The following is a 25,549-nucleotide window of genomic DNA, read 5'->3' on the forward strand; positions in this document are numbered from 1 at the left end:
CCCTTGAGCTGAACCCCTGAGTGCGAACTTTATCCATTCTAGTTTTATAAACCCTGCCATGTCATTTATCCAGGTCTCCACGCCCGGGGGTTTGGCTTCCTTCCACAGAAGCAATGTCCTTCGCCGGGCTACTAGGGACGCAAAGGCCAAGACATCAGCCTCTTTCGCCTCCTGCACTCCCGGCTCTTCTGCAACCCCGAATATAGCCAACCCCCAGCCTGGCTCGACCCGGACCCCCACCACATTCGAAAGCACCTTTTGCCACCCCCACCCAGAACCCCTGCAGTGCCGGACATGACCAAAACATGTGGGTGTGGTTTGCTGGGCTTCTCGAGCACCTCCCACACCTATCCTCCACCCCAAAAAATTTACTGAGCCTTGCTCCGGTCATATGCGCCCTGTGTAAAACCTTGAATTGTATCAGGCTTAGCCTGGCGCACGAGGACAACGAGTTTACCCTACGTAGGGCATCAGCCCACAGCCCCTCCTCAATCTCTTCCCCCAGCTCTTCTTCCCATTTCCCCTTCAGCTCATCCACCATGATCTCCCCCTCGTCCCTCATTTCCCTGTATATATCCGACACCCTACCATCCCCCACCCATGTCCCTGACATCACTCTATCTTGAATCTCCTGCGTCGGGAGCTGCGGGAATTCCCTCACCTGCTGCCTCGCAAAAGCCCTCAGTTGCATGTATCGAAATTCATTCCCTTGGGGCAACCCATATTTTTCCGTCAGCGCTCCCAGACTCGCAAACGTCCCGTCTACGAACAGATCTCTCAGTTGCACAACCCCTGCTCTCTGCCATGCTCCAAATCCCCCATCCATTCTCCCCGGGACAAACCTATGGTTATTTCTTATCGGGGACCGCACCGAGGCTCCCGTCCTTCCCCTATGTCGTCTCCACTGCCCCCAAATTTTTAGTGTTGCCACCACCACTGGACTTGTGGTGTATTTCTTCGGGGAGAACGGCAACGGCGCCGTCACCATTGCTTGTAGGCTGGTTCCTTTGCAGGACGCCATCTCCAATCTCTTCCACGCCGCTCCCTCCCCTTCTCCCATCCACTTACACACCATTGAGATATTGGCGGCCCAGTAGTATTCACTTAGCCTCGGTAGTGCCAGCCCCCCCCTATCCCTGCTACGCTGCAAGAACCCCCTCCTCACTCTCGGGGTCTTCCCGGCCCACACAAAACTCATGACACTTTTCTCAATTTTCTTGAAAAAAGCCTTTGTGACCATCACCGGAAGGCACTGAAACACAAAAAGGAATCTCGGGAGGACTACCATTTTGACCGCCTGCACCCTACCCACCAGTGACAGGGGCACCATGTCCCATCTCTTAAAATCCTCCTCCATCTGTTCCACCATCTTGTTAAATTAAGCCTATGTAAGGTTCCCCAACTCCTGGCTATCTGAATCCCTAAGTACCGGAAATCTCTTGTTACCTTCCTCAGCGGTAAGTCATCTATTCCCCTGCTCTGCTCCCCCGGATGCACCACAAACAACTCACTCTTCCCCATATTCAATTTGTACCCCGAAAATTCCCCAAACTCCCTGAGTGTCTGCATTATCTCAGGCATCCCCTCCACTGGGTCTGCAACATACAGCAATAAATTATCTGCATACAAAGATACCCGGTGTTCTTCTCCTCCCCTGAGTACTCCCCTCCACTTCCTGGAGCCCCTCAGTGCTATGGCCAGGGGCTCAATCGCCAATGCAAACAGTAACGGAGACAGGGGACACCCCTGTCTCGTCCCTCTATGAAGACGGAAGTAGTCAGACCTCTGTCTGTTAGTGGCCACGCTCGCCACCGGGGCCCTATACAGCAGCTGTACCCATCCAATAAACCCTTTTCCAAAACCAAATCTCCTCAGCACCTCCCACAGATAATCCCACTCCACTCTGTCGAATGCTTTCTCGGCGTCCATCGCCACCACTATCTCCGCCTCCCCCTCTGGTGGGGGCATCATCATTACCCCTAGCAACCTCCGTATGTTCGTGTTCAGCTGTCTCCCCTTAACGAACCCAGTTTGATCCTCGTGGACCACCCCCGGGACACAGTCCTCTATCCTCGTCGCCATCACCTTGGCCAGGAGCTTAGGATCTACATTTAAAAGGGAAATGGGCCTGTAGGACCCACACTGCAGCGGGTCTTTTTCCTTCTTCAAAAGGAGCGATATCGTTGCCTCTGACATAGTCGGGGGCAGCTGCCCCCCTTCCCTGGCCTCATTAAAGGTTCTCGTCAAAAGCGGGGCCAGTAGGTCCATATATTTCCTATAAAATTCCACCGGGAATCCGTCCGGTCCCGGGGCCTTCCCCGCCTGCATGCTCCCAATCCCTTTTACCACCTCCTCCATCTCAATCTGTGCTCCCAGTCCCACCCTCTCCTGCTCCTCCACCTTAGGGAATTCCAGCTGATCCAAGAAACACATCATTCCCTCCTTCCCTTCCGGGGGCTGAGCCTTATATAACCTCTCATAAAATGCCTTTAACACCCCGTTCACTCTCTCCGCTCCCCGTTCCATCTCTCCCTCCTCATCTCTCACCCCACCTATCTCCCTCGCTGCTCCCCTCTTCCTCAATTGGTGGGCCAGTAGCCGACTCGCCTTCTCTCCATACTTATACTGTACACCCTGTGTCCTCCTCCACTGTGCCTCTGCCTTACCCGTGGTCAGCAGGTCAAATTCCACATGTAGCCTTTGTCTTTCCCTGTACAGTCCCTCCTCCGGTGCCTCCGCATATTGCCTGTCCACCCTCAAAAGTTCTTTCAACAATCACTCCCTTTCTTTACCCTCTTTCTTATGGATATCAGTTCCCCTCTAACCACCGCCTTCAACGCCTCCCAGACCACTCCCACCTGAACCTCTCCATTGTCATTAAGCTCCAAGTACCTTTCAATACACCCCCTCACCCTTAAACATACCCCCTCATCCGTCAATAAGCCCATATCCGTTCTCCAGAGTGGGTGCTGTTCTTTTTCCTCTCCTACCTCAAGGTCTACCCAATGTGGAGCGTGGTCCGAAATAGCTATGGCCGTATATTCCATCCCTGTCACCTTCGGAATCAGTGCCCTTCCCAAGACAAAAAAGTCTATCCGTGAGTATACTTTGTGAACATGGGAGAAAAATGAGAACTCCTTACTCCTAGGCCTACTAAATCTCCAGGGGTCTACCCCTCCCATCTGCTCCATGAAGTCCTTGAGCACCCTGGCCGCTGCCGGCCTCCTCCAGGTCCTGGACCTCGACCGGTCCAGCCCTGGATCAAGCACCGTATTGAAGTCTCCCCCCATTACCAACTTTCCCGCCTCCAGGTCCGGGATACGTCCCAACATACGCCTCATAAAATTTGCATCATCCCAGTTCGGGGCATATACGTTCACCAGAACCACCGCCTCCCCTTGCAATCTGCCACTCACCATCACATATCTACCCCCACTATCCGCCACTATGGTCTTTGCCTCAAACAGTACCCGTTTCCCCACTAAGATAGCCACCCCCCTGTTCTTCGTATCTAAACCCGAATGAAACACCTGCCCCACCCATCCTTTACGTAGTCTGACCTGGTCTATCAGTTTCAGATGCGTCTCCTGCAACATAACCACATCTGCCTTTAATTTCTTTAGGTGTGCGAGTACCCGTGCCCTTTTAATCGGCCCGTTCAGCCCTCTCACGTTCCACGTGATCAGCCGGGTTGGGGGGCTCATTACCCCCCCCCCCCCCCCCCCCCCCCCCCTTGTCGACTAGCCATCCCCTTTTTTAACCCAGCTCCTCACCCGGTTCCCACGTACCCTTATATCCCCCCGACGGCGCCCTCCCGCCTCGACCACCCCATCCCATAACAGCTCCCCCTTCTCCTTAGCAGCAGCAACCCAGTTAACCCCCCCCCCCTCCGCTAGATCCCCCTCTAGCGTAGTTGCACCCCCCATGTTGCTCCCAGAAGTCAGCGAACTCTGGCTGACCTCGGCTTCCCCCTTGTCCTCGGCCCCCACTGTGCGAGGCCCCATCCTTCCTGCGTCCCTGTTCCTGCCATAATTACCATAGCGCGGGAACAAAAAAGCACGCATTTCCCACTCGGCCCCGCCCCTAATGGCCGGCGCCCACAGTTCCTCATACTCCCCCCCCCCCCCCCCCCCAAAATGGGGAAGAGAGAAAAGTTACAGGATCGCAAAATTAACAAATTGAAAAATCATCCCCCCCCCCGCCTTTTCTCGCCCCACATAATCACCCCACCACTTTGTCCCAAAAGCTCTTTCTCCCGCCAGACTATTCCAGCTTCTCGTCCACAATGAATGTCCACGCCTCTTCTGCCGTCTCAAAGTAGTGGTGCTTCCCTTGGTGTGTGACCTACAATCTCGCCGGTTGCAACATTCCAAACTGGATCTTTTTGTGAAGCACCGCCTTAGCCCGATTAAAGCTTGCCCTCCTTCTCGCCACCTCCGCACTCCAATCCTGGTATACGCGGATCACCGCGTTCTCCCACCTACAGCTCAGAGTTTTCTTCGCCCATCTGAGGACCGTCTCTCTGTCATTGTAGCGGAGAAACCTCACCACTATAGCTCGAGGTATTTCTCCAGCCTTCGGTCTTCGCGCCAGAACTCGATAAGCTCCCTCCACCTCCAAAGGGCCCGTCGGGGCCTCCGATCCCATTAGCGAGTGAAGCATCGTGTTCACATATGTCCCGACGTCCGCCCCTTCTGCGCCTTCGGGAAGACCCAGGACTCTTAAATTCTTCCTCCTCGAATTATTCTCCAGTACTTCCAACCTTTCCACACACCTTTTGTGCTGTGCCTCATGCGTCTCTGTCTTCACCACCAGGCCCTGTATTTCATCTTCATTTTCAGCAGCCTTTGCCTTCACGACCCGAAGCTCCAGCTCTTGGGTCCTCTGCTCCTCCTTTAGCCTTTCAATCGCCTGTAATATCCGGGCCAACAGCTCCTTCTTCAACTCCTTCTTCAGCTCTTCCACACAGCGCCGCAGGAACTCTTGTTGGTCCGGGCCCCATAACAAACGGCCACCTTCCGACGCCATCTTGCTTTGAGCTTCCCTTCCTTGCCGCTGCTCCAGAGGATCCTCCGCAATCCGGCCGCTATCCTCTCCCTTATCCATGCGTGTCCGGGGGGATTCCCTTCTGGTTTACCGCACAGTGTTTTTGGCCGTTTAAATTGCCGTTGGGGCTCCTATTAAGAGCCCAAAAGTCCGTTCCAACGGGAGCTGCCGAAACGTGCGACTTTGCTGGTCATCGCCGCACCCGGAAGTCCTGTTATATTGTTTATTCACTCTGTTCTGAATTTTTGGAAAATGGAATGGGATAGTTTTTTGTAGCCAACGCTTTATATGGGAAGCAGTTCAGAGAAGATTCATTTGGGTTGAAGGGGTTGTCTTATGAGGGAATGTTGAGCAAGTCCAACCTGTATTGGAGTTGAGAAGAATGAGCGATGATCTAATTGATTTGAGTATATCAGACCGTGATATAGTGACACAATGGATGTTGGGGGATTCTAGAACTAGAGGACAGTTTAAAAATGGTGGGTCTCCCATTTAAGACTGAGGTGAAGAGATTTTTTTTCACTCAAGGTACGTTAGTCTGTGAAACTCTCTTATAGAGAGCACTGGAGGTGGGGTCATTTACTTTATTTAAGGCTGAGTTAGTTAGATTCTTAATTGATATGGGAGGGAAGTGAGGCCACAATCCGATCAGCCATGGTCTTATTGACTGGCAGAACAGGCTTAAGGGGCCGAGTGGCCTAACTCCTCCTAATTCTTGTTATCTTGGGTGTAAAGTCTCCAAATTGTCTGAAAATAATCAGTTCCACCAACTTTTGAGAACTCTGAAAGATTGTGCAGTAGTTCACTGTGTGAAATACACACTGATCTAATCATGTGCCATTCATTGGGAAGCATCCAGTCCCCAAGAAAAGGGATATGGAACAAACCATGAACTGGTTCTCTTCAACCTATTCCTCAACAAATGGTTGTCCCACTGCATCGCCCACTCCAGATTGTCAAACTGATGAACAAACTCTCGGAGCCAAAAAATTAAATTCCACTATAATTCTGTTAGCCACCACCCCCCTCCCCCATATCCGTTGAGCTCTGCAGCCAATTGAACGTCAGGGCTGACTGACCGTTTGGTTCCCACTTCATGGAGCCCCATCATTCCCAGCAGGACAGATCTGCAGCATTCCAGTAATTTACATCTGCCCTTTTGGCCTTCATTTCTTTGGTAAGCCAGAATTTTGTCCAGCTCCTATTTAATGTCCTGCATTAACTCCTCGTGTGTTTGTGTTTCTGATGTTGAGCCAACAGTTGGCCAGCCTCTCGCTTGATTCGTTTGCTGACCACATGTTTCTTGTTTATCATTTTTACATTCATGGGGACTCTCTTCACTTTGTCTGCTGCTCCTTGCTCTCGACTGGCATGCTCACTTTGACCGTCTTGGTTCTGTTATGTTCCCACCAACCCCCTTGGTCACTGCCCTTTCCACATTTCTGCCATTTACTTCCACATGGACTCCTTTTGGCATCGACAGCAGAGTCAACCCCTTTTGAGGGAATTCTCCCAGTGCTTGGATTGGATTGGATTTGTTTATTGTCACGTGTACCGAGGCACAGTGAAAAGTTTTTTTCTGCGTGCAGTCAGACAGACATGAAAAGAAAATACGTAATAGGGCAACACGGGCAACACAAGGTGCACAATGTAAATATATAGACACTGGCATTGGGTGAAGCATACAGGAGTGCAGTATTGATCAGATCAGTCCATTCAGGAGTCTGATAACAGCGGGGAAGAAGCTGTTTTTGAACCTGTCCGTGCGTGTTCTCAAACTTTTGTATCTCCTGCCTGATGGAAGAAGTTGGAAGAGTGAGTAAGCCGGGTGGGAGGGGTCTTTGATTATGCTGCCCACTTTCCCAAGGCAGCGGGAGGTGTACACCGAGTTAATGGATAGGAGGCAGGTTTGTGTGATGGACTGGGCTGTGTTCATGACTCTCTGATGTTTCTTGCAGTCCTGGGCTGAGCAGTTGCCATACCAGGCTGTGATGCAGCCAGATAGGATGCTTTCTATGGTGCACCTGTAAAGGTTGGCAGGAGTCAGTGTGAACATGCCGAATTTGCTTAGTTTCCTGAGGAAGTATAGGTTCTGTTGTGCTTTCTTGGTGGTAGCATCGGCGTGGGTGGACTAGGACAGATTTTTGGTGATGTGCACACGTAAGAATTTGAAGCTGTCAACCACCTCCACCTCGGCACCGTTAATGCAGACGGGTGCGTACAGTGTTTTGCTTCCTGAAGTCAATGACCAGCTCTTTTTTGCTGGCATTGTGGGAGGGATTGTTGTTGTTATACCTCTCCACTATGTTCTCTATTTCCCTATTCTGACTCGTTGTTCGAGATTCGTCAGCAAACTTGTAGATGGAATTGGAGCCAAATTTTGCCAAGCAGTCGTGTGTATATAGGGGGCTAAGTACACAGCCTTGCAGGGCCCCGGTATTGAGGACTATCGTGGAGGAGGTGTTATTTATTCTTACTGATTGTGGTCTATGGATCGGAAAGTTGAGGAACCAGTTGCAGAGTGAAGAGCCAACTCGTAGGTTTTGGAGCTTTGATATGAGCTTGGCTGGGATTATGGCGTTGAAGGCAGAGCTGTAGTCAATAGATAGGAGTCTGATGTTAGAGTCCTTGCTGTCGAGATGCTCCATGGATGAGTGTAGGGCCAAGGAGATGGTATCTGCTGTGGACCCGTTGCGGCGGCAAGCGAATTGCACTGGATCAAGGCATCCTGGGAGTGTGGAGTTGATGTGCCTCATGACCAACCTCTCGAAGCACTTCATTACAATCGATGTCAGGGCCACGGAAGAATGGGAGGAAAGCTCCTGCCTCCAGTGGAGTAAAAATTGCTGGTTTGTTTTAGACGTTAGACTGTGTTGGCCCCAGGGCCTTGTTTGATCTCTGGCCTGTGCTTCACCAGCAGTTGGGATCTGATGATTAGCCTGGGTTCAGGAGGAGGACATTGACCAGGTTCTCCTCTCCCTGATCGCTGTGGGTCCTTCTGCACCAGCTGTGGGTGGGCCTGCTCACGATGCTCCTCAAGGTGGAGTAGCTTTCCTGCAAACTATTTCTGAGTTATCGCATAAGGTTAGTCACTTGAGAAAGTGCTCGGAAGGTGCAGGGGATGTTCTGGGAAGCTGGTGCCTGTGGGACTGTCCCCCACGAGAGCGGCAAGACAGGGCGTGAGGGAAGTGTGTGGAAGGGTAGGTGGTGAGCGGAATCCACTCTGTATTTTATCTTCTTTCCGCTTTTTCTGACTCTTCTTGTCCCCTTGCAGGACGCCCGCCGTCAAACGTCCTTCCCCCGCCAGGAGGGTGGGATGGTCCTGGCCGTGGACGTCCCAGGCGCCATCATCAGCGCACCTTATTGACCAGGCAACGGGAGGCACCGGGTGAGCCCAGGCACCATCCATTATTTTACCCTTCTCCTTTTCTCTGCCCCCATGCATGGAAAACCTCACCCCTGCATGGTACCCTGTCCAATGGCAGCTTGACCTGGCTGAAAGGTAACAAAAACCTTGCCCGAGTGTGGCCCATCACAAGATTGAGCATAATCAGCAATTGGGACTGTGACTCGCTGCTGGGGAACCAAGTATTTTATTTGAACTACAGGCATCAAGACATATTGCACCATTTGTGAGGCAAATCCTGGTGTTAATAAATCTGTTGCCAGATTGTCATGTGCCCACTGTAGGTTTGTTCCCAACCATGTTCAGTCCAAAATTCATCCAGTACCACCCGTCTCCCCACATCCACTTGGTTAAAATGCAGCCCCTGGACACTATTTTGCCAGAGTAGTCGCCTTGTTGCGAACAGCCACAGTGAGTGTGAATTGCTTATTCAACCATTGTGAGTATCAGCGGCTTGTCCAGTCGATTAGCATCAGAAACCTTGGCTAGGTTTTCCCCTCTCTTAGTTTGAGGGCAATGGGCCAACTTGCAGTTCTCCAAATGGTGTCTGATTGAGGTCAGTGGCCTTGTTGTAGACTGGGCTTTTCCTCTTTCTTGTCTAGCCCTGCTCCTCACCATCTGAAGCTGTTCCGCCTGCAGAGCCTTTGTATCTGGTTCAGCAACTTTTGTGTTTTGCTCTCGTGGTAGCTTTCAGGCTCATTAGTGAGGTCTCATATCTCCTGTCTGCTTCTGCATCACAAAATGGTAAACTTCACCCACTCCATTCATGCTGGTCATTTAAACAAGCCTGTAACTCTTCATTGCTAAATAACAAGCACCTGTAATTATCTCTCTTCCCTCCATAAAAATATCCCAGCATTTGAGGGCTGATTTCATAAAAAATCATTATTGGAATGTAGCCATCGCTGGCTCGGCCAACATTTATTGTTCATCCCTAATTGCCCTTGAGAAGGTGGTGATGAGCTGCCTTCTTGAACCGCTGCAGTCCATGTGGTGTTGGTACACCCACTGCTGTTAGGGAGGGAGATTCAGGATTTTGTCCCAGCGACAGTGAAGGAACGGCGATATATTTCCAAGTCAGGGTGGCGGGTGACTTGGACCCCCAAATGATGGGGTTCCCAGGTGTCTGCTGTCCTTATCCTTCTAGATGGTAGAGGCCATGGGCTTGGAAGGTGCTGTCTAAGGAGCCTTGGTGAGTTTGAGCAGTGCATCTTGTAGATGGTACACACGGCTGCTACTGTGGAGGGAGTGAATGTTTGTAGATGGGGTGCCAATCAAGTGGGCTGCTTTGTCCTGGATGGTGTTGAGCTTCTGGAGTGTTGTGGGAGCTGCACTCATCCAGGCAAGTGGAGAGTATTCCATTCCACTCCCAACTTGTGCCTTACGGACGTACATTGGGGAATCAGGAGGTGAGTTGCTTGCCACAGGATTCCGAGCCTCTGACCTGCTCTTGTCGCCACAGTATTTTTAGTGATGCAGCTTAACACTCAGAGACAGTGCCTGCAATGCTGCTCCAGCAATTCATTCAGTAATTCACTTTGCCATCGAGGTTAATTGTGACTGATCCCTGATATCAGAATGTAGGGTCTCCAGGTATTGGCCAGGAGGGGGGGGAGAAGGGTATTCCTTTATCCAATGAACGGTGATTATATTGTTTTGAAAAGAGCCTCATTAATCAATGCCCGGATCCCAAACCATAGATGAGACCCCCAATTGTGACTTGCGACTCGGAACGTGACCCCAGCTGGGGCAGCACGGTGGCGCAGTGGGTTAGCACTGCAGTCTCACGGCGCCGAGGTCCCAGGTTCAATCCCGACTCTGGGTCACTGTCCGTGTGAAGTTTTCAAATTCTCCCCGTGTTTGCGTCGGTTTCGCCCCCACAACCCAAAGATGTGCAGGGTAGGTGAATTGGCCATGCTAAATTGCCCCTTAATTGGAAAAAATTAATTGGGTACTCTAAATTAAAAAAAATAAAGGCTGGGTGTAACTCACCCGGGTGTCTGTTGTCCAAACTTCCCATCTCCTCAACTGCGGGATCCTCATCACATCCCACTCCGGGAATTGTCTTGGTGCTGAACGTGCAATCCTCTGGTCTGCCCAAATCTTCATCTTCCAATACCCCAGTGAGGGCTAATACCTCCTTGAGGGGGAAGATATTATTCTGTGTTAGGTAAGGGGGGGGAACCACAATTCCCAGCTGCTTCTACTTACCCCCCACAGAAAAAGCGGATCTTTCTGCCGTGTCTGTGGATGTTGTTGATTGCTGTCAAAATGCATGTGGATCATCCTGAAGCAGGGATATTGTAGGACGTATCTGCTTTTGAATCTTCAGCTGGATTAGTGGACCTACTGGTTTCTGGAACGTCGAGTGCAGCTGTATTAAGTTTCAAGGGAGTACGGCACGGCTGGATGGCCTCTACTTTAATGCCAGGAGTATTACAGATCAATTGGATTAAGGGACAATTTTGTGTGGCCGATTCACCTCCCCTGCGTATCTTTGCGTTGTGGAGATGAGACCCATGCAGACACTGGGAGAATGTGCAAACTTCACGTGGACAGTGACCCGGGGCCGGGATCGAACCTGGGTCCTCCCGCATGAGACAGCAGTGCTAACCACTGCGCTACCGTGCCCCCTGGGATAGTCCCAGTGTTAAGGGAGTAGGTGGAGGGAGTTCTTAAAATGTATACAGGAGAACGTTTTCGATCAATATGTAGAGTGTCCAACAAGGGACGGCGCAGTGCTGGACCTAATTCCGGGGAATAATTGATGTGCTGGTGGGGAAGCATTTAGTAACAGCGACCACACCATGGTACAATTAATGCTTGCTATGGACTAAAGAAATACACACGTTGCAAAGAAAGGTTTTGGATTGTGGGGAGAGCTGATTTTAGTAAAATAAGGTATAGATCTGGCCAAGGTAGACTGGGAAGAGTTATTTGTGGGGAAATCTACAGAACAACAGTGGGGGGGCCTGCAAAAACGAAATGGGGAGGGTACAGGCCCAACATGTTCCCTCTAGGGTAATGGGAAGGTGTAACAAGCCCAGAGAACTATGGATGACCAGAGACTTTCAGGATACGATGATGAGGAAAAGAGAGGCTTTTAACAAGTACAGGGGGAGCAAATCAGTGGAGGCATTTGTGGAGTATAGAAAGTGCAGGATGGAGCTTAATAAAGCAATTAGGAGAGTAAAGAGGTGATATGAGAAAGTTCTGGTTGATAAAAGTAGGGAAAATCCCAAGATATTATATAAGTATATCAATGGGAAGAGGATAACCAGGGAAAGAGTAGAGCCCATTAGGGACTAAGGGAGTAATCTGTGAGTGGAGCTAGAGGACATTGTTTGGGTGTTGAATGAATACTTCACCTCTATCTTCACCCAAGAGAATGAGGATGTAGGTATGGAACTAAGAGAGAGACAAATTGACACAGAGTGACAAGGTATTGGAGGTGTTGACAAAAGTGGGCAAATCTACAAGTCCGAATGAATTGTGTCCCAGGTTGCTGTGGGAGGCAAGGGAGGAGATTGCAGGGGCTCTGACCCAAATTTTTTCTGTTGCTCACTGGCCATGGGAGAGATGGCAGGGGACTGGAGGACAGCTAATGTTCACAGGCGGCACGGTAGCACAGTGATAGCACCATAGTTTCACAGCTCCAGAGTCCCAGGTTCGATTCCCGGCTTGGGTCACTGTCTGTGCTGAGTCTGCACGCTCTCCCCGTGTCTGCGTGGGTTTTCTCCGGGTGCTTCGGTTTCCTCCCACAGTCCAAAGATGTGCAGGTTAGGTGGATTGGCCATGCTAAATTGTCCTTATTGTCCAAAAAGGCTTGAGTTGGGTTACGGGGATGGAGGTGTGGGCTCAGGTAGGGTGCTCCAAGGGCCGGTGCAGACTCGATGGGCCAAATGACTCCTTCTGCACTGTAAATTCTATGGTTCTATGATTCACTTTTTAAGAAGGGTTGCACAGATAAGCCAGGGTATGGAAACTATTGGAAAAAATTCTGAAGGAGAGAATTTATCTCCACTTGGAGAGGCAAGGTTTGATCAGCATGGCTTTGCCAGAGGGAGGTCATGCCTAACAAATTTGATAGAATGTTTTGAGGAGCTTGGGTGACCAGTTGTGTAGATGAGGGTAGTGCAGTTGATGTCGTTTATATGGATTTCAGCAAAGCCTTTGACAAGGTCCCACATGGGAGACTTATAAAGAAGGCAAATGCATTTGGGATACAGGATAATTTGAGAAAAATTGGCTTAGTTGTAAGAGACAGAGTGTGATGACAGATGGCTGCTTTCGTGACTGGAAGCCAGTGACCTCCACAGGGATCTGTGCTGGGTCCCCAATTATTCATCATTTATATAAACAACATAGATGACTTATGTGGGGGGTAGGATCAGTAAGTTTGCAGATAAAACAAAGATTGGCTGGGTGATTGACAATGAAGTTCAGTGTCTTGGGTTACAGGAAGATCTAGATGTCATGGTCAAATGGGCAGATAAGTGACAGATGGAATTTAACCCTGAAAAGTGTGAGGTGATACATTTTGGAAGGAGAAATTTGACAAGGAAGTAGTCAATGAACGGAATGACAATGGGAAGTTCCGAGGAACAAAGGGTCCTTAGCATGTTTGTTTATAGATCTCTGAAGACGGGAGGGCAGGTTAATAGGGTGGTGAAAAAGACAGATGGGACACTTGTCTTTATCAAGCGAGGCATAGATTACAAAAGCAGGGATGTCGTGTTGGAATTGTATAGAACTTTGGTGAGGCCTAAACTCGAGTACAGTGTGCAATTCTGATAATATCATTGGAAAGATGTGGTTGCATTGGAGGGGTGCAGTGGAGATTCACCAGGATGTTGCCTAGAATGGAACATTTTAGTTATGAAAAGAGGCTGGATAGGCTTGGGTTGTTCTTGTTGAAGCAGAGAAGACTGAGGGTCTACCTGATCGAGGTGTACAAGATTGAGAGGCATGGACAGGTTGGATAAGGAGCAATTGTTCCCCTTGAGGGGTCACAACTTCAAGGTGAGGGGCAGGGCGCTTAGGGGGGGGATGTGAGGAAAAACTTCTTTACCCAGAGGGTGGCGACGGTCTGGAATGCACTGCCTGGGAGGGTGGTAGAGGCGGGTTGCCTCATATCGTTCAAAAAGCACCTGGATGAGCGCTTGGCACGTCATAACATTCAAGGCTAGGCCAAGTGTTGGCAAATGGGATTAGGTCGGCAGGTCAAGTGTTTTTTCATGTGTTGGTGCCGACCCAATGGGCCTTTTCTGCACTGTATTTACTGTGATTCAGTGATTCCAGCATCGGTGTTGTGACAAATCAACAAAACTGATCTCTTGTGTTTGAGCCACTCCTGTTGCTGTGTCTCTTCCCCTCCTTCCACAGCATTTCCCACATCTGGTCTGAAAACTATCTGCCCAAAGTAACTAACATGTCTCTTGCAATGTGATCTCCTGCCGTCCAACACAGTCGCTTCTCGAGTCCCTTCCAAGAAAGGTAGGAAGACTTGAATTCCTATAGTACCCTTAACTTCCACGGAACATCCATATCGCCACAACTGATGGGGTACTTTTGAAATTGCTCAGAGAACAGAATTTGAATATTGCTGGAGAGAGGGAATGCAGTCAAAGTTTTTCATCTCGCATCATCAGGCCAGACAAGAATGCCAAATTTCAAACAATCACAATTTATACTACAGGAGAAAAGAGTGCTGACAGGTTGGCAAGTTAGGTAATTTGGACATTCTGAATTCTCCCTCTGTGTCCCCGAACAAGTGCCGGAATCTGGCGACTAGGGGCTTTTCACAGTAACTTCATTGCAGTGTTAATGTAAGCCTATTTGTGACATTGAAGATTGTTATTATTAAGTCAACTCTGGTCGAGGCTTTGCCATGGAGAAAGCTTGGGGAACCATCGGTTCCCCGAGCTCCCGGGAAATTCAAAAAAGGTGCAAGACTTGAACATGTTCCTTTTGTTTGCACAGAACGGATCCCTGTGTGTATGAATGTCGCTTATAACAAGTGTAAATGAGCCACTTTACAAGCTCACAGGTGCCTCTTTTCAGCAATGCAATTAAGATGAAGTCGCTGTTGTAATATAGAAAATACAGCAACCAATTTATGTATAGCCAGCTCCCGCATAAGGATGACACACCGAGAAAGGGGTGAACTTCAACCCCAGAGTGAAGACTTTATAACGGGAATTTGGTGAGAGTGCAAATTTACAGGTAAGTTGTGTGTTTGTGTCAAACTGAGTTAACTTGGTGCTCCATTATTTTTTTTAAATTTAGAGTACCTAATTATTTTTTTTCCAATTAAGGGGCAAGACAATAGAGGGTACCCTGTTTCTCCAACGCAAAATTAGTGTTTATACTGTTTGGCCTTGTATATATTTTTTACTGTTTTAATAAAAAGATACAGCCAATCCACCTACCCTGCACATCTTTGGGTTGTGGGGGTGAATCCCACGCAGACACGGGGAGAATGTGCAAACTCCACACGGACAGTGACCCAGAGCCGGGATCGAACCTGGGACCTCAGCACCGTAATCAGCAATGCTAACCATTGCGCCACCGTGTTGCCCATGATGCTCCAATTATTAAAGAATTGCAAATCAGTTGACTCTTCAGCATCAAGCAGTTGTAAGGAAGCATTCATTATGGTGTTGCTGAGTGTTGACTGGGCAGTGAAAACTGGGTGGGTGGGGGATAAATATTGACAGGGTATCTCTGCAAGAGAACAGAGTGAAGAGTTTATTTTTTATTATTTTTAATCCACCTACCCAGCACATCTTTTTGGGTTGTGGGGGTGAGACCCATGTAGACACTGGGAGAATGTGCAAACTCCACACGGACACGGACCTGGGGCCAGGATCAAACCCGGATCCTCAGTGCCGTGAGGCAGCAGTGCTAACTCTCATGATATCCACATTAACATATCATGGTGCAATCACACACAAACTGATGGACAGGTGGACGGATCAATCAACACACACGCAACATCACAGTCAATCACCAGTGAGAGCACACGCACTATAAAACAGGGAACACCACAGTTTCTGCTCATTCCAGCAGGAGATAGCTCAGAGCACAGAGCTCACAGCGTGCCACTCAGACATACACCATGTGCCGAGTGCCTCACTAAGATAGTGCTCGGGCTGGGTCCACAGGTTAATTGGTGAAGTACGAACCACAGCCAGAAGTTAACAGTTGTTATTGTACAGAATAATAAAACAGAGTTGTACCATCTACAACCGTGTTGGTTCGTTTGTATATTGGAACACCCAACATGACACTAACCACTGCACCGCCGTGCTGCCCGACTGAATAGTTAAAAGGAGCAAATTGTAAACAGCGTGGAAACTTTAAAATGGGAAAATAGTGAGAGTGGGAATTAGGTGCGGGGAGGGACGGGTGCTAAGTAATTTAAACCAAGGGACTACAGTAAAACAGAAAGAGGAAGGGGGAGAGTGGAAAATGCTGAGTAAAGAACACTTGAAATAAATTGTTAATTTTAGAAAAGTGGCTGGACAGCTGAGACCTGTTGCATACAAATGTGTCCTGGCAACAGGTCTCAGGAAACATAGAATTCCTACAGTATAGAAGGAGGCCATTTGGCCCATCGAGTCTGCACCAACCCTCTGAAAGAACACCCCACCCAGGTCCCAATGCCCCACCCTATCTCTGTAACCCTGCCTAACTTGCACATCTTCGGACGGATTACACAGGATGGAGAAGGACTGAGGTCCTGCAGATGGGTTTCAGCAGCTGGAAAGAGGCTAGAGAGAGAGTTATTATGATCTGCAACACCCCACCTCAGTGAAATCAGATTCCATTATAACTATGAAAAGGCAACTGGACCTGGACTTGAAAATCAATTTGCAGAGTTGTCATTTGGTGGTAAGGATGTGTAGGCCACGTACTTGAAGCTCCTGGCACAACATCGATATATCAATACACTGAGTCAGCATTGTTTTGATGTCCGCTCTTTTACGGAAGAGATGTTTGTTTTGTATTGCTGGGTTTATTCGACATGTTGTAATATGAGTCCTGTCCAAATTCTGTGCCTGCTTCCCCCTCTCGTTCTTTTTGGTTTGTGTCCTCCCTCACACTCTTTTGCTCTCCTTTATTGTCTTCTCTCTTCTTTGTTTTGGTTTGTTCACCTGTTGTCTAGATCCATTAAAGGGCCTTTGGCCAAATATGAGCCTTACCTACCTTCCTTATACAAGTAATGCCAATCTTGAACATTCTACTTGCAAAACTCTACAGTCGTGCAGTTTACCTTCTATTTTAACTTTTTTTTTTCCCTTTTGGTAGAGGATGCATGGAAGTTGTCAGATTTCACCCAGTCATAATCCTGGTTAACTGCGTTTTCCTTGCACAAAAACAGCTGTCTTCCTTGTTTCAGGGGTGAGAAGTACATGGGCATGTGGTTGGATGATGTTCGCCATGGCAACGGAGTTGTGGTCACTCAGTTTGGCCTGTACTACGAGGGTGCCTTCAGCAACAATAAAATGGTGGTGAGTCTTTCTTCATGAAGCACGGTAGCACAAGTGGATAGCACTGTGGCTTCACAGCGCCAGGGTCCCAGGTTTGATTCCCCGCTGGGTCACAGTCTGTGCTGAGTCTGCAAGTTCTCCCCGTGTGTGCGTGGGTTTCCTCCGGGTGCTCCGGTTTCCTCCCACAGTCCAAAGACATGCAGGTTAGGTGGATTGGCCATGATAAAATTGCCCTTGGTGACCAAAAAGGTTAGGAGGGGTTATTCGGTTACGGGGATAGGGTGGAAGTGAGGGCTTAAGTGGGTCGATGCAGACTCGATGGGCCGAATGGCCTCCTTCTGCACTGTATATTGTATGTAATTCCGCTGGATGAAACCTTGTGTTACTGACTGACCTGTTCCTGCTGGATCGCCTGAAGCACTTACTGCTGCTTAATTATTGATCCAAGTCTTGACTATATCCAACTCAACATTTAAACCGTCCTCAGCAGGGTCTTAGGAAGAGCATAGTTGTGTCGTCATTCTGTTACTGGACTAATAGTCTATGTTCTTTGTTCTAAATCCCACCAAGGTAGCTGGGAAATTTAAATTTGGTTAATGAAACAATAAGCCCCGAATCTTTAAAAAAAATTAAAAAATTTAGTGTCCGTAATAATGACTGAATTGTCATAAAAAACCCTCTGGTTCACTAATGTCCAAATCAGCCACCCTTATCTGGTCTGACCTACATGTGACTCCAAACCCACAGCATTGTGGACTCTTAAATGCTCTCTTTCTGAAATGGCCGAGCAAAACACTGATGGGTAATAATTTGTTGCTTTGCCAGCAACACTCCCAGCCTGCGAAGGATTTTATTTTAAATTTTTTAGATGAAAGGCCACTGGTCATAATTTCTCAATATCAGATGAATTTGTGGGCAGGAGTTCCCAAACAAACAACAGCAAGAAGGCCTGTTAAAAAAAATAAAGGAATAAAATCATTTCAGTTCCCATAGATTAATGGAATGAGTCGACGTGGGGCAGATGCAGGTTAATATAGGCTGAGGTGATGCATTCTGGGAAAATAAACAAGGAATAGAAGGGAGCATACACAATGGAGAGTCATCGAAGGTTGTGGTTGAAGAGCGAGATTCCTTAGGGGGTTCAATTCCTTGGAAATGTGAGTGCAGGTGAGTAAAACAATGGAAAGACAGAATTTGGGGCTTTGGAGATAAGGTACCAGAGTAAAGTGGTCCTGATACAACCTAGAGCAGACAGTATAGATTCAGGAGATGTGAAACTATGGGGCTGGTTTCTTCACCCCGCCCGCAGCAAGAACACCACGGGCGAGACGGCGACAATGAAAAAATCGGTTTACCTCTGGATTCTCTGGTCACCGGGCAAACGCAGCCAGAGAATCCCGCCCATGGTTTTGAGGAGAGATGAGATACTGTGGGGAGTATTTCCACTGGAGCAGAGGAGAATGTGAGGTGATTTGGTAGAGCTTCTAATTTATGAAAAGTTGTGATAAAGGAGACATTGGAAGATTTTGCCCTCTGGGGAGTCAGTGATAGGCAGTCATTTGTTTAACATGGTCACCAAGAGAATAAGTGGAGTTTTCTTTCCACAGGGATGTGGGTTGTTTCAAATCATAGAAACTTTCCAGCATAGAAGGAGGGCCATTTGGCCCATTTTGACTCTGCTACCTCTTTGAAAGAACAGTCATGATTAGTGCCACATCATCACTTTTGCTCCTATCCCTGTGTAAGTTCCTCATCCTCTAGTAACTGTCCAGCTTCAAAAAAATATATTATTTATGGAATCCCCTTCCATCACCTTGTCAGGGAGAACATTTCAGATCCCAAGAACTGGGATGGGGGAAAACAACAGGGGGATAAATTTCTCATCTTCCCTCTTGAGATTCGAGGATTCAGTCTATAACACTGATTAAAACAGGTTGTTGAGTTAGGAGATGTGTGCTTGCAATATGCAGCAATTGAAATAAATATAGATGTGTGCAAACGTTGGGGCATGTTGTCAAGGCTGTTGTAAAGGGGGCATCCGCCTAAGTGTTCTGACCAAAAATCATGTACCTGCTTCACTTGTCCAGGGCTATGGTATCCTGCTCTCCGAGGATGACACCAGCTTCGAGGGAGAGTTCTCTGATGACTGGATCTTAAATGGAAAGGTAAAGCCATATGATTGTAGGTTATAGTATGAGCAATATTGGGGTAAAATTCCAGTCAAATTATTCTAATGTCGCGGAGAAAATCGGGCAGTAGAAGAGAGAGACTAAGGATAAGGTGGGTGGTACTTCAGTTGGAGTATGTGATGAGTGATGTCACACAGGGAGCTGTGCTGGGGCCTCAACTATCTTTACATTATATTTATTAATTACTTTGAATAACAATCAGGTGTCATAGATCCAGGTTTGCTGATTGCAAAGATTAATGGCAGAGTTAACAGTATAAAAGGGAGCATAAAGTTACAGAGAGTCATCGATAGAAGGTTGCTGAGGTTAGCCATGGTAAAGTTGATGTCCCCCCCACACACACAAACACTCAGACACACACGCTGCAACAAACAGCTCCTCAAATATTGTCATGAACGGCCTTCACCGTACCTCAAAGCCGTCTTCTGACACCCTTAAGGCAAACATAATTTTTTTTCCAACCAGAGAAACTCGTACAAGTCTCCCAGCTAGGCCGCAACCCCCGGTGACGTATCTTGCCTCCAATTCAAAAGAATCCGTCGCCGGGCAATCGGAGAGGCTGGGGGTCTGGCTTCACCTTGGCCTCCACTATCCTCGATAAGGTCCCAAACACATCTCCAGACACTCTCCAACTTCTCGCAACCCTAAAATATGTGAACATGATTCGCTGGCCCCTGCCCACACCTCACCCCCATCTGTTACCCCTGGGAAGAACCCACTCATCTGAGCCCGAGTCATGTGGACCTTGTGCACCATTATAAACTGAATCAAGCTCATTCTCTCACAGAAGGAAGTTGTGTTCACTCGCCGCATCACCTCACACCAGATACCCCATCCGATCTCCCTCCCCAACTCCCCTCTCATTTTCGCTTAATCCGAATGTCGACAGTTCCTTTTGCGCAAAGTCCCGCAACGGGGCCATCACCAGGGCCCCCTGAAACCTGTGCCCTTACAGGCCTTAACCTGTCAAGTTCGACCTATTGGGCATTGTGGCCCATTCGTACCTTAGCTGAATCCCCAGATACCTAAACTGCTTCCTTGTCACCTTAAATGGTTGCGCCCCCAGGTTTTCCCCCCCACCCTGCTGCATTCACACACGAACACATTTTAAAACAGCTTCCCCGCTGTTACCAGACCCCTAAACGACGACCCTCTTATGGATTGATCTGATCTCGCACATCTTCTCAGTTACTGAATAGTGCTTCACCCGATGCCTGTGTCTTATGTATTTACATTGTGTATTTATGTTTGCCCTATGTTTTTTTTCATGTATGGAATGATCTGTCTGAACTGTACACAGAACAATACTTTTCACTGTACCTCCGTATAGATGGCAATAAACAAATCCAATCCACCAGGAAAACCTCACTCTTCCCTACGTTCAGCTTATAGCCGGAAAGGCCCGAATCTCCAACCAGCCCATAATTCTGCCCAGACTTTCCAACGGATCCAACACACACAACAACAAGTCGGCCCTCTACAGTGATCCCGGTGCTCCGTACGCCCCCTCACAACCCCTCGCCACTCAGCCAACGCCTGAAGGGCCATTACCAAGGGCTTGATCACCACCGCAAATAACAACGGCGACAGCGGGCACCCTGCTCGTCCTGCTATGCAACCCAAATTAGTCCAAACTCGTCTCGTTCGTTTGAACACTAGCCATGGGGGGGGGGGGGGGGGGGGGGGGGGGGGGGGGGTGCATACAACCATCGAACCCACGCACAAATTTCGGTCCCCAACCCAAACCTTCCAGAACTTCAAATGGGTACCTCACTTGACCGGGTCAAATGCCTTCACGTGTCCATGGACACAATCATCTCTGGCTCCCGTCCCCTAACGGAGTCATAATTACATTCAGCAACCTCCTGATGTTACTGGAGAGCTGCCTCCCCTTCAGAAAGCCAGTTTGGTCCTCCGTAACCATCTCCGGGACGCACCCCTCCAACCTATACGCCAACATCTTCGCCAGGACTTTCATGTCCATGTTTAGCAACAAAACGGGTCTGTAGGGCTCACACTCCAGTGGGTCCTTTTCCTTTTTCGGGGCCCCCCCCCCCTCTCTGTCTTCTCCTGCAAAATGTTCCTGGACGCCGCCTGACACCGCAACTGATGGGTGCAACATACGATTTGCCTTCTCCCCATACTAATTCTGCACCCGCCTCGCCCCCCCCCCCCCCCCCCCCCCCCCAAACCATGATCAACTGGTGAGAGTCCAGGTCTAGAATCACTCCCAGTAAACGCTTTACAAAATCAACATCATCCCAATTAGGCACATTCACATTTACCAACAACACCAGCGTCCCCTCTAACAACCCACTCACTAGCATATATCTCTTTCCCCCCCCCCCACCCCCCCCCCCTTCCAGGTCCCACAGCTCCCTGGCCCCAGTAAACCCTGTATTTTGCTCAACAAAATGGCCACCCCCTTGACTTTGAATCAAATCCTGGGTGAAACACTTGTCCCACCCATCCCTTCTTCAGCCTCATCTAATCTTTCACTCGGAGATGCGTCTCCTGCACGAAAAGCACCTCCGCGCTCAAGCTCTTCGGGTGTGCGAACACCCGGCACCTCTTGGCCGGCCCATTCATCCCGTGGACATTCCATGTCACAATTCTCATCGGAGGCTTATGCCTCCACCCCACTGTCGTGTTCACCACCCTTAGGTTCTAGCTTGCCCACTGATGCCCTGCTCATGACCACACTCATCCTCCATACCTGCCACCTTGCATTCTCCCTTCCTCTTAACCCACCCCACCCCCCTCCACCCACATCGGCGAATAATAACAAAATCCAACTTTCACGGACATAACTCCTCAATCCAAAGTCACCATTCAGCTCCCGCCCAGTGCTCCCCCCAGTTTATGATCCCTGATAAAGTCATACACCACCTCCGGTGTCCCAAAGTAATATTCCTGGCCATCATAGGTTACCCAAAGTCTGGCCGGGTACAACACCCCAAATCGAATCTGTCGCCGGTAAGGCTTTGTTGAACCCCGCTCGCATCCTGGCCAACTCCGCTCAATGTCCTGATAAATCCAGACTCGATTTCCCTCCCATTCACAGACCTATTTCTGCACCTGGCCTACCACAGAATCTTTTTCTTTGTCCAGAAACTTTTTTTATGCCCAGTCGCTGCCCGCGGCGGCTCCTCTGTTCTCGGCTTCTGCCTCAATTACCTCTGGGCCTGGTCCATCTCTGGGTCTTGTCCAGCACCTTCTCCTCTACCAACCTGCCCCAACATCCTCGTGACGTAGTTTGTGTCACTCGATTCCTCCATTCCCTTCGGCAGACCCACAATCCGCAGGTTTTGTCACCTGGACCTATTCTCCTGGTCCCCCACATTTGACTGCAGCGACTTGCACACATCCCGCAGAATCGACACCTCCGCCTACTGTTATGGGCCAGGGTTGAGAGAACCCAAAGTGTAACATGGAGTTCACCTGATCCACAACTTTTAATAGATTGTGTTATGGGAGCACACGTGCCTGCTTTACAGGTAAGATGCAACCGAGATCTACAGTACGTTTAAATTAAAACAATGTTTATTTATGAAACCAGTTAACACTTTATAAACCCACAGTAAACATCTTAACAACTATCAACACCAATAATTCCCCCAAAGAATACAGTACTCTATAAGTAACTCCTAATCTTTCCCTTGCAACATCCATAAGACAAAAAGGACCCACTTTACAGAAAGACATCAGGTTTATATTCTCTACAGAAACCGATATTATTTTTAAATCACTAAAGGATCTGGAGACAGTCTTTAGATTGCAGAGAGCGAGACTAATACACCTTCTTGCTCTGACTGCAGCTATCCAGCTTGTAAACGAAACTAAAACACACCCTGTAGCAGAGAGCCCAAAGCAAAAGTAAAAGCAGACAGACAGCCCAGCTCCACCCACTCTCTGCCATCACTGCAGCTATTCGATAAACACCCATTTCTTAAAGGTACATCCACTACAGCTATTTAATAACCACCCAGTTCTTAAACGTTCTCTCACATGACACTCTGGTCGGGCACCATCTTCTCCACCACCTGTGTTTCGAGGCACTTTCCACCCGTTCCAGGGACCCCCGAAGAGGTGCCATTGGCTCCGATGAGTCGCTCTGTATTTCCTTCCTTTGCTGCCAAACTCCTCTTTAACGAAGCCCATCAATTGGCAGGGGATAACGAAGCAAAGAAAGATTTGCGTTTCTGTAGCGCCTTTCACAACTTGAGACGTAACAAAGTGCTTTACAGCCAATGAAGCGCTTTTGAAATCATAGAGTAACTACAGTGCAGAATGAGGCCATTCAGCCCATTGAGTCTGCACCGTCCTCTAAAAGAGCACTCTACTATGCCCACTCGCTCGCCACCTAACCTTTGGCCACTAAGGGACAATTTAGCGTAGCCAATCCCCCAAACTGCTCATCTTTGGATTGTGGCAGGAAACTGGAGGAAATCCATGCAGGCACGGGAGAACGTGCAAACTCCACACAGTTAACCAAGGCCAGAATTGAATCTGGGTCCCTGGCACTGTGAGGCAGCAGTGCTAACCATTGTGTCACCGTGCCGCTCCCCAGAGAGAAATGTGGTTGCCATTGTAGTGAGGATAATGTGACGGGCAATTTCTACATAGCAAGCTGCCACAAACAGAAATTTGCTCATGAGCTGGTAATTTGCTTTGGTGATGTTGGTTGAGGGATTTCCAGTGCTGCTGTTCTCATTGGTTTCAAGTTCTATGTTTGAGCCCTGAGATATGTTGGTATCAGTAACTTTAGATCCATTAAAGTTAATGGTGATGTGGTTGGAGATTTAACCTGGGCCCTGAGACCCTCTAATACTACCTAAGGAGACATCAAACTTGGACATCCAGGGTTAGATGCAGTGCTTTGCATCTGGAAATGTCTGATACCTCGCGAATAAATGTGACTTATCCAGATGTTTGTATCTGCAGGGGGGTCCTGACCATGCAAAATGACGATTACTTTGAGGGAACTTTCAGCGGAGAGTGGGGCGCAGGATTAAAGTTGCCGGAACGTACTTCAAACCCAATTTGTATGAGAACGACAGGGAGAAATCCCGTGTGTTGTAAGTTGTATTGCTTTTAACCAGAACCGTCTCACCCAACCAGCCGCTTTGTTTCTGACCTCTGTCTCCTTTGGTAGATTGTCCTAGGGACTTAATTATTTTAACTATTATAATCACAGAATTGTTACAGTGCAGAAGGAGGCCATTCAGCCCACCATGTCTGCACCGGCTCCCCAAACCAGCCTCATGACTTGGTGTCATTGCCCTACCTTTACCCTGTACCCCTGCACACTGTTTCGGCTCAAATAATCATCCAATGCCCTCTTTCTTTTTTTAAAATATAAATTTAGAGTACCCAATTAATTTTTTTTTCCAATGAAGGGGCAATTTAATATGGCCAATCCACCTACCCTGCACATCTTTTGGGTTGTGGGGGCGAAACCCTCGCAAACAAGGGGAGAATGTGCAAACTCCTCACAGAGCCGGGATCGAACCTGGGACCTCGGTGCCGTGAGGCAGCAATGCTAACCACTGCGCCACCGTGCTGCCCATCTATTGCCCTCTTGAATGCCTCGATTGAACCGGTCTCCTCCGCACTTCCAGGCAGCACATTCCAGACCCCAACCACTCACCGTGTGGAAAAGGTTTTGGAAAAGGTTTTGAGAATTGTGAGAGAATTCTGTGGTGCATGTCCAATTCTTGATGAGTGAGCTGCAGGAATCTTGCTGTGCAGCTGGAAATTGTGACAGGATTTAAATGCAGCTACGATTGAAAAACTGAATTTTGCTTTGATCATCTCATCCAACAATCTGTCCTCTTCTCCCGATTCCCACTGGAAAGCACAATTCTTGGTTGGTTATAGATGGTGGGTGCGTGACGATGTTACCCATCTCCATGTAAACAGTGAGCAAAGTCGTGATTAGTTCTAGGAATCATTAAACCGAATGTAATTTGGCTCTCCCAATATGCACCTTACGAGCAGGGTGTGGGTGACACTGGGCAACCAATCTTTGTGTTCCCCCTTTGTACATGGGGCACTGAAGTGATTGGAGTGTCACAGCTGCCCTGCCCATGATCCACAGACTTGGCACAGGCCATCCATCACCCCTGGAATCTTCCTGCTCCATTTCTAAAAGCGAGGCGCCACAATATAATTGGCTCTCCACCTGTCCTGCCGGGGAACAGTTTCGCAAACACCTCAGGTGCATGAACAAAACCAGGGAGCACGATTCTCCGGCCTCGTTATGCTCTCGCTCAAGTGAAACAGGGCCGGTGAATAGCGGGAGAGGCCAAAAACGAGAACCGCATCAGGTGCCAAACAGCTTGCGATGTAACCGCCCACTGCTCCAGGCGAAATCGGTATCTCGCGGAGATTGGCAGAAAAACAATTATCAC

General features: G+C 48.7%; 1 protein-coding gene across 1 annotated transcript in view; it reads left to right on the top strand.

The window, feature by feature from the left end:
• als2b (alsin Rho guanine nucleotide exchange factor ALS2 b) overlaps window positions 1–25,549 on the top strand; it is a 296,702-nt gene that overhangs the window by 227,190 nt on the left and 43,963 nt on the right. The window contains 4 exon segments of the mRNA XM_072481260.1: window positions 16,857–16,968; window positions 19,035–19,111; window positions 24,081–24,154; window positions 24,157–24,214. Coding sequence (XP_072337361.1) covers window positions 16,857–16,968; window positions 19,035–19,111; window positions 24,081–24,154; window positions 24,157–24,214 — 321 coding nt within the window.

This window comes from Scyliorhinus torazame, chromosome 2 (genome assembly GCF_047496885.1).
Source record: "Scyliorhinus torazame isolate Kashiwa2021f chromosome 2, sScyTor2.1, whole genome shotgun sequence".
Lineage (NCBI taxonomy): Eukaryota > Metazoa > Chordata > Chondrichthyes > Carcharhiniformes > Scyliorhinidae > Scyliorhinus > Scyliorhinus torazame.